The sequence below is a fragment of the Teleopsis dalmanni genome, chromosome 1 (assembly GCF_002237135.1).
Source record: "Teleopsis dalmanni isolate 2A chromosome 1, ASM223713v2, whole genome shotgun sequence".
NCBI classification, from domain to species: domain Eukaryota; kingdom Metazoa; phylum Arthropoda; class Insecta; order Diptera; family Diopsidae; genus Teleopsis; species Teleopsis dalmanni.
The window spans coordinates 84,828,273-84,837,968 of NC_051846.1; the positions used below are offsets into that span (position 1 = coordinate 84,828,273).

General features: G+C 29.2%; 2 protein-coding genes across 2 annotated transcripts; both read right to left on the reverse strand.

Moving 5' to 3' along the window:
• Positions 1 to 2,895: 2,895 nt before the first annotated feature.
• Positions 2,896 to 6,079, reverse strand: LOC119686094 (gram-negative bacteria-binding protein 2-like; the record flags this gene model as incomplete). Its single annotated transcript, XM_038100563.1, has 3 exons — positions 2,896 to 3,196; positions 5,506 to 5,816; positions 5,890 to 6,079. Coding segments are annotated over 3 exons (687 nt in total), but the record flags the coding sequence as incomplete, so codon positions are not given.
• Positions 6,004 to 8,701, reverse strand: LOC119673535 (gram-negative bacteria-binding protein 2-like). The gene is made up of 2 exons (XM_038084832.1): positions 8,513 to 8,701; positions 6,004 to 6,690 (listed from the first exon to the last, which is right to left on the reverse strand). The coding sequence occupies exons 1-2, from the start codon at positions 8,625 to 8,627 to the stop codon at positions 6,113 to 6,115; spliced, it is 693 nt and encodes a 230-aa protein (XP_037940760.1). The 5' UTR covers positions 8,628 to 8,701; the 3' UTR covers positions 6,004 to 6,112.
• Positions 8,702 to 9,696: the final 995 nt, after the last annotated feature.

Consider the following 9,696-nt stretch of genomic DNA (forward strand, 5'->3'; position numbering starts at 1 on the left):
TTGAGAACTTCGTCGATATCAAGTATATCCATTTCAAATGATGAACCCGTTTTGCTACTTTCCTGCAGCAGTGTTCTACATTTACTTAGCCAATAGACGCTAGCACATAAATTAATGTCTAGCAATATGAATTTAATAATTATTCAAATTCAATTTATGTTTTTGCCAAAAAAATAGTTAGAATTTTTTGGCCCAATATATATTTGAAAACGAATCTTATTTTGATATTTGGTTTTATGTAATTAATTTCTTATATTGCCTCCAATTCGTTTGTTTTTATTTTCTACATATATCACACATTATTCATCGTTTAAAAATAAAAATAAAAAAGCAACTTCCTCTATATATTTCTTAATCCATTTAACGCAATACGCGGATGAAAAGCAACTGAAAAATTTCTGCACAAAAGAAGAAAAGAATTATAATGCTGCCAGACTTTTATTTTTAAATATTAATTATATGAATACGACATGTTATGAGTAACATGTGTTGAATATAAAAATCAGCACATTCGTAGTGTTGAGGTATGTTTGCTCGTCACACTTAACTTATGAATATGAGTAAGCAATTTATACTTAAAAAACTTTTAGGCGTTTTACTAAAACAAAAGTACAAGAAAACACAAAAATCAATTTGTTTTTGTTCACAATTCACTTTTCAATATGATTTACTACCATATTTACCTACAGTTCAGACTTCAATTTACTAAAGTATATAATTAATGGTGTTAATATATTTTTTATACGGCTATAGGTCACTTTTTGTTAAAATTAAGATTCAATGTTTGTTTAATATTATTTAATTTATTTTTATCCTTGAGAGTCATTATCAGGATAAGGATCTAACATAAATTAATATTAATGAAGTCTATATCTAAGCGTCATCCTCTTCATTTTGTTGTCTATATTGCACTATATCAAACAAGCGTTGAATTTTAATTTTAACAAAAAGTGACCTATATACGGATAAAAAATATATGACAACCATTATTAAAAAAACTGGTCGATTAATAAATTCAAAATGTATATAGATTTATTTATGGTGAGATATTATAAATTGATACTATTATTCATATTCGCGGTAGCTTGACGTTTGTAAACGTTTTTATTTGCGTTCACACTATAGTACAATTTGAACATCTCGTTTCGTGCGAAGTAAAACTTTTCTTGGCATAAATATTACGCACGTGTTAAGTATTAAGGTCGTGTGCGAGTTAGGCTAAGTTGATGCTAAACCAAATGGGAGATTTTTTGGGATTTTTTGCACTGCACACATTTTGCCATTTATCAACACGTATCGACACATCAATACATTATCGACACAACTTAGAATTTCCCTCATTTAGCAACTTAGCCTAACTCGCACACGACCTAAGTAAATATCGTTGTCCGAAATTAAAGAGGTGTAATCAGACAAACAGGTTTCAAGCATCGCATCTATTGTGAATAGGTCCATTCGCATCTGTGTTATTATTTACAATTTGTTATTTGTTTCCATTTTAAATTTGGTTTACTTGTTTCATGATTACCACATTGAAATGTTTCCATACAGAATTGAACGATTCTAAAAAATAATCACGCTTTTACCTCATATATCTTTACATGGATTTTATGGAGGATAAAGATGATAAAGAAAAGAAACTGAGTGTTGTACTGGATTCACACGAAAGTTTTGTTTGCAATTTTAGCTGTCAAGTGTTATTGCTTTCAAAACAAAATGAACATTTTTGACAGCTAGAATTACAAACAAATCTCTTGAATCCAATAATAATTAACAAATTGTGTAAACAATTTTCTTGATTATCCGATAAATATTCAAATTTTTTGTGTAATAAGGTAAAAATATTACGCAGTACAAAAACAAAAAAGACAATGCAACACAATGGCGGTTGAAAATAATTTATTAATAATTTATAATTTAATACCCAATAATTTAAATTTTGTAGTTTACAGATCATATATATCAAAAATCCTTCTTGATATTTGGTATTGACTGGTAGTACAAATTTCTTAGTTAGGATAGTTATTGATTCTTATTGACATTATTGATATGAATAATGTAAATAAACGCCTTTTATGTTTTCAAGAACATCTGAAATAATACTCCGTCCTGAGGAAGAAGTCAAACAAACTTTGAAATGTTCCCGACATTTATATTGACTACTACATTATAATAAAAACAAAAATAAAAACTGATCTATAAGCTTTTATTTTCTATTCAAATCAGCCTCTTTTCACTAATTAAAAATAATTAAAAAAATGGACTCACAACTACTCTAAATATTAATTACATATATTTCATTAATAATGTATGTACACACATATATATATTTAAATTTTTTGTTGATAATTTAAAGATATTTTTAATGTTACTACGTTTATAAATTAATTTTTTAGATTTATTTTGACATATTTGGTTTTGGAAAAAATAACTAAAGCTTATTTTGAAATATAATATACATATATAATTTAATTTATAGTTGATTTTTAAATTTATTAAGTTGATTTTTATTAATAGATTTTTTTTCCAAGAAGTCAATTAGACTTCTTCCCATGAAGTCAGTTAATATAAAAGGAATATTCGAGAGAGAAGTAAGTACTACTCATATAGCCAGATAAATTTACTATTCAACTATTTAAATAAAGTACTTTTGAGATATTGAGATATTTCAACAGAAATTTTTTACAAATAAAACCGCGTATATATATATAGAAAATACACATTTCAATAAATCCAGAAAGTCCAATATCTATTTTTCTATTCTACTCTTATACTTCTTTACTTACTAATTAATATAAACTACTTATTAATAATAATAAATAATTTCAGCTAACTACAAATATTAATGAGCATTTATTTGATTTAATTTTAAAAACGATTTTCTTGATTATTATATCTAAAGAATATATCGGTTGGATAAGTTTGAAAAATATATCTTTTTAAACATTTTTTATTTCGATATTTTTTATCTCATGTAATAGTATTAGTTAGATCAAGAAAAAATATCTTTTTATATGGCATATACTCTAACATAATCAATTTTCATAGAACCGTTATCCTTCCAGGAGGGGATCCACTCGTTTCGTTTATTCCAAAAATGATAATTTGCTCTGGAATCTTCCCGACCCCAAATTAACTCTTCAGATTTTCTGTATTCTTCCCAGCCACCGGCAGATAGTCCAATTGAAATGTAGACCTTAAAAATGAATGATGAAAAATTCTACATTATTAAGAGAATTTAATTTAATTTCAAACTAAAAACTAATTTCAAATTGTGAAAAATTTTCTAGTATTTGATTGAACATTTTTAATTATATAGAACAATGATCAACTAAAATAAACCATAGTGATTGCATTTGTATTTGGATCAATTATCTTATCAGCTCGAAGATTAACATGAAAGATCGGTGATTTTAGTCGTTCCTACGAATAAGTTAATTGAAAGAACAAAAATAAATGACTTTAATATTATCATATTATAGGTAAATGATCACATAAAAAGTAAATATATAGAGCAATAAGATCTTCAGTCATGACAAAGGACTGTTTGAAGAGATAAACTAATGTTTCACAAAAAGGACACAAATCATTATTGTCCCACAATATCCAGATTAGTTTGGTATGTGTCGTGTACATTAGCAATTTTTTTTCAATATTCTTTTCTGATTAAGAGCCAGTTAACTTATTCATCTTATTTTATCTTCTAAGTATGTATCTTCTAATCTTTATATATCTTCTAAGTATCTGTGTCAGTCTTTATTTCCTTGTATTTCCAAACAACCACGTTTTGCGGAAATAGATTTCAATTTAATTTTTTTGTTTATAAGTTTTCTATTTTAATGTAAATGCTGTGAGGATGGTTTTCTATTCATTCATAACCATTTCTCCAGGTCTTTTAAATTGAAACTTAAGTAAGTAAAAGTGGCTTGAGGGTCGCTTGTATTACAAAGATTAAGAATATCATCTTCTTATATTAGGTACAGAAATTGGTCAAAGTATTTTGCCTTATGGAATACCAGCGTTAGTTTCTTATTTTCCGATACAAAATGCTTTCTCTTTATGTGGAAAATTCTACATCAGTACAGTAGTCCATCGTGTCATATTTTATTGAACGTCTGTACCATGTCCACAAAAAGGGCATGTCAGTGTCTCCAAGAGGCACTGATATCTTCAAAAGAGACCGTAGTTTTGAAGTTCGATTGCTCAAATTGCTTGTTTATATTTTAGTCAGTTAACAAATTTCCGCGTTTCGTTTTAAAGAGTTGACATCTGAATTTCTTATACACTTCTCTTTGAATTAAATCTGTTAATGTTCGTAAGTACGTAAGTTAGAGAGCTCTTTGAAATTAATTCGAAACCATTATAAGTTGCCAAATTGATTTGTTTTTCTTTTGATTTTGTTAGCCTTAAACGCTAAAAGGCATGCTTCGCATTACCTATATCTCCGACAGCTAGTAATTTACTTCTAAGTATTTCGATAAAAAAAATAAGAATTTTCTGAGCAGATGGTTAATCTCAGTTCACATTAGGCCATGGCTGGTGGAAGCTTTTGTTTCTAACATCAAGATTTAAGAAGCTGTAATTATCGAGCTTATTATTATTTATTATTGACATGTTCAAAAGTGTTAATTCAAGAACTTAGTCTAATCACAAAAGATTTCCAATTGTTTCTATTACGCGCTATAGCTCTTAGTTCACTGAGAGATTTACCTGACTCTTCGTTGATTGTCCTTATCCACTTATCCATGTAGTCTTTAGTTGATCGTGATTTCCTTAACCTTGTGGATTAGATTCTAGAGCAGCAAGTATGATTTCGCTGATGGTTTTGTTCTGTTATAGCCCACAGTCGGGCGTTGCAGATCGTTTTAGTCTATCAAAGTCTTAAAATTTGTCTCAAGTGTTTATTGATGAAGATTTGTAGATATCGAGCTTATGTTGGTTTAAAATATAGACAATAGTATATACAATTCATTTTTTGCTCAAAACTTGTAACATATTAATTAAAGTTGGAAAGTTAGCATACGATGAATATTCCGTATGAATTCTTCGTGGATTTCGTAAACGCTATGAAGTGCTTCTATATTACTTATTGGACGATTTGGACAAGTAACTTCATAATATTTGGAAAACCTGACCGGCTCAGCATAAGATGTTCCAAGATTTTATTGAGTAACTTTTGAAGCTGAATTTAATGTACTCAACGTCTGTCTGTTATACATTCCTTTCATTACTGATCGGCCCATTGTGATCTCAAAGTATATTGGACATCCTATGATGTTTAGTATCAGTTTTATTTTTATAACAGGATTAGCTCCTGGAATTTTTTTCACAGCAGTTGTATTGCAAACAAAGGAGTTGCAAAGCAGAAAAATCACTTTTTTACCTTTCATTTGGCTTTTTTAATTTTTATAATCAATTATATATACTTCAATTGCGCGATCCCTAAACTTTTACAACCCTTTATTTACACTTTTTAGTAAAAAAATAATAAATCTTTGAACTTACCTCGCCAGTGAAATACTCTAGTCCTTCATTGATTATTCCGTATTGCTTTCCATCTACAGACATAGATATACTCTCAGTCGTCCATGATATTGAGTAATTGTGAAAATTTTCACCGAAGTGATTTTCACCTAGAAATTCCATAAAATTTTCTGTACGTTTTTGGTTTTTCCAATATACTATTCCAGCATATAAATGCTTGCCGTCAATACCTGACTTGCAATCGTCTAATAAATTCTGATTACCTCGCGCAAACGCTATTCTAATTTGTGAATTTTCATCTTCATATGGGTATGCTGGTTTCAGCATTATATCTGGAAAATATATTTATTATTTAGAAAATAAATTTTCTATTATATTACACGTATATTTATGGGGTTAACCTACATGGAAGTAACCAATCTCCAATCGGCAATTTCGCCCTTATATCAATGCGTCCATATTTAAAAGTAAAAAAATTCTTCGTATTGATTTGTGATGAATTAATAGCAGGATAAAATACGTTTATTATTTCGGTATTGATATAGCAGGCATCTCTAAAATTGCTCGTACATCTATGAAGACATTTATATAATTTTTAATAGCTTTCCTTAATTTGATAAAAAAAGAACTACTTTTTTCTGAGATCAATTGGTTGGGCACGTATTTTCTCGGTTACAGTTGGCACGATGTTTAAACAACCATCACTAACGAAACAGTTCTTTTTTGAGTTATCGAAGAGCACGAATTCTACACTACGATTATCACTGTTCTTATTGTATATATCGTAACTCCAACGAGAGAGGTTAACTTCATCTGTGTTGTCAAAATTTTCTTCAAATATTAAGTCATCTATGCAATTAACTATTGCGGTAGTCGAAGTAGTCTGCGGTTTTCGGCAGTTTTGATTGTTAGTATGAGCTGTCACGCATTCCGGAATAAAATCTTCAATGCTATTTTTTTTAATATTGGATGTGATCACTTTTTTGGGTTTACTATTTTCTATTCGAAAATTTTCTGTATTCAAATATATGCTGTCATTATGGACAATCATTAAGGTAACGGAAACACGGTCGTGATTATTGAGAGTTATGTTTTGCTGACGAGCCGACCACATGTTATCTTGAGGTTTACTTAAATAGTCCATTATTGTTGAACATATATCATTTATTTCAATAACATACACAACCTCTGTTATTCCAGCTTTATCTAGAAATATTTTTTTTTAATAAATTGATTAACTTTTTCAATATAATACAATAATACATAAAGGATATAACCCTGGAACTATTTACGAAAACTGACAAGCTTACCAACACCGCGTTACTGAATCTCAGAAAAATTACAGGCTCCTCAGGGAGGTATGCAGATCTAAGGTCAGTTATTGCTTACTCTGATCAGTTAGTAGAGAGTAAAAGTTGGAAAACACTATACTTTTTATACTACCTTTTTTTATTAACAGATTTTACAGATCGCATTTACAGTCTTTGTCTCAAACAGTAATACATTTATTTAAATTATGCTTATATTTATGATCACTACAACAAAACTACGCGATCGGTTTTATTCCTATTTTGTTTATAATTGTCATTTTAATTATTCTTCTGAAATTTCGACACAGTTGGGAATAAGCAAAACTTGTGTAACGAAGATCGGAAATCTATACCCAATTTGTCTCCGATTTGCAAGGCAATCCTCAACTTTAAGCAGAAATACGAAACTGCAGTAGAGAACCATAGGCAGCTTGTCCATCACGATATACTAATCTTTGCATGGAGACTGTTAGAAATATACCTTAATCAGCTGAATTAAAGGTCGCGTAAACGTAAAAAACCGTTGCTTGCCATAAGGGATAGGGTGATTTGTATGGAATTGATAAAACTATATAAAAAATGAATAACAGACGACTTGTCGAAGATAGTGTTTTCCGACGAAATAAAAATTATTTGAGTTATTTGCGTCCATGCATGAACGCGCATGGACTTGGTGTGTCAATGGAAGTGTTTTGCAGTTGAAAGACGTTTAGTCTACATTAAAGTATGGCAAAGAGCCAATTATGATAATGGGGCTATATGATAGATGGCGGTGTAAGTACAGTACAAAGATTTATAGATAAAATACATAATGTTATGTGAACATATTGAGCACAAACACATAACGACACGAAGCACCTAATGAAGAGGACTAGTGATACTGGGTACAAAGTGTCTTACTGGCCATTTCAGGTCTCTGACCTTATCCCATTGAATATTCATGCGAAGTCCTTAAAGAAAATAATGTAGATGTACCAAAAGATATGAATGAATTGTGGGGCTAGGTGTGATAGTATTTCAAGATAAGAGGTGGTTATATAAAATAATATAATTTATGTGAATATTTGGTATAATAAATATTTTGAAAAAAAAACTATCCATATTTGAAAATACATATATTGATAAGAATAAAACCTATAACTACGATCATGTAGATTTCTGACAGCTATCAGAAACATAAGAATCATTTAAATACGTGGACAGTAATTTAAATAATTTATTATATATTTATAACATTAATCCATAAAACTTGATGTTATATAAAAATTAGCATTAACATTTAATTCAGGTAGAAGTTCAAGAGTTTGCTTAAAAAAAATCCCATAATTGATAAAGATATTTTTAGACAACAAGAACAATACTATATTACTCGATTAAATAAACTTTTGTAATTCATTTTCATTTCATTTGAAAAAAGCACATTTTTCTCTGAATAATGACGCTGATTAATTTGTTTTGTTTAAATGAATTAAATAACATCAAAGCTTCGATAATAATAATGCTTTGATTGGATTAATAATGATTTGATTTTATGAATAAAATCTTTGTTTTCTTAATATTTCTACAAAATCAGCATTTTATCGATTTTAGTTGCGAATTTAGGAGGCGTGTATCTTGTACATCTCTCATGTTAATGGATACATACATACATATGAATACATAAATACGATAACACACACAAACAAACTGAAGCATTTTGGTTCTTTTGACAATCTTACCAGGAACTGATATCTGAAATCCGGTATGTTTTAAGTCAAGTACGATTTCAGGCATCGTATATGCATAGATCTCAATAAATCCATAGACAACTAAAAAATATATTCTAAAACGCATACTAAGTCTTGAAACACTACAACAAAACACAATAATTTGAATAGATTATCTAAAACACAAAATCACACGAGCCGTTTGCAGATAGATCGAACACTAAATTGAGAGTAATGGAACGATAAGAGGTTTGGGTTGCTTGTGCTGATCTATGAATACCTCGAAACTCGTTTTCGAGCAGAGCATTTACTCATTAAAACCGCAAGTAAATAAAAACTCAATTTGTCTAATGTTCTTTCTCAGAAAATGCTTCGCAGATTAATGGTAGCAAGTCATACTTGATGCACTTACTTTATTTACTTCCATCGGACTTGTTCCGAACATGCATTTTACTAATAATATTTTGATTAACATAAATCAAATAAACAAAATATTTAAAGTAACTAAAGGCGTCTCACTCATCAAGTGAAGTGCGAAATTGTTTTTGTTACTTAAGCCTGAAGTTTACTTAAGATATAGATTATTCTAAAAATGGTTGGTTGTTTATTATTAGAGAAGGAAAATACATATAAATAGATAATATATGTGTATTAACTTTGTTCACCAAATATTTTTATTGACACAATAATGAAAATAATAACCGTATTCTGTTATAAAGAATTATACAGTACTTATGTAAATAGGTGTTCCTTAGATTATCGATTTGAAGTTGCAAGTCTTTGCTGGTAGCTTTGCTCACTGGTACCAGCTTAGGTACAGAATAAATATTGGGCAAGACTAAAGAGTAAACCGCAATAACGAGGAAGAATATGAATACCAAGGGTATTCTAAAAGTAATGACAAATCGATTCAAGTCTTTTCTTGTTTTTTTTTTCTTTACCAAGAAATAAATGTATCGAAAATCTATGTAAGTGTTCCTATTAGAACAACCGTTAGGCTGTAATTGTATTGTTACAGCTCAATATTTGTAATGTCGGATTTTACATATACTTCTAAAGTCACTTTTAGTAGGATGCGTTGGATCTTTGTCATGATTTCTGCTGCTACTGGCTGGTCTGTCTGCCATTTTTTATGGAACTTGCACATGTTAGATATTAGTTTACTTATTCTGAATAGCTATACTTCAACTGCAATA

Excerpts from the sequence above, each read along its gene's own strand:
- LOC119673535 (XM_038084832.1), bottom strand. The coding sequence starts at position 8,627 with ATGCGTTTTAGAATATATTTTTTAGTTGTCTATGGATTTATTGAGATC. Across the intron at positions 6,691-8,512 it reads ATTTCAGATATCAGTTCCTG|ATAAAGCTGGAATAACAGAG; the intron begins GTAAGATTGTCA and ends AAATATTTCTAG.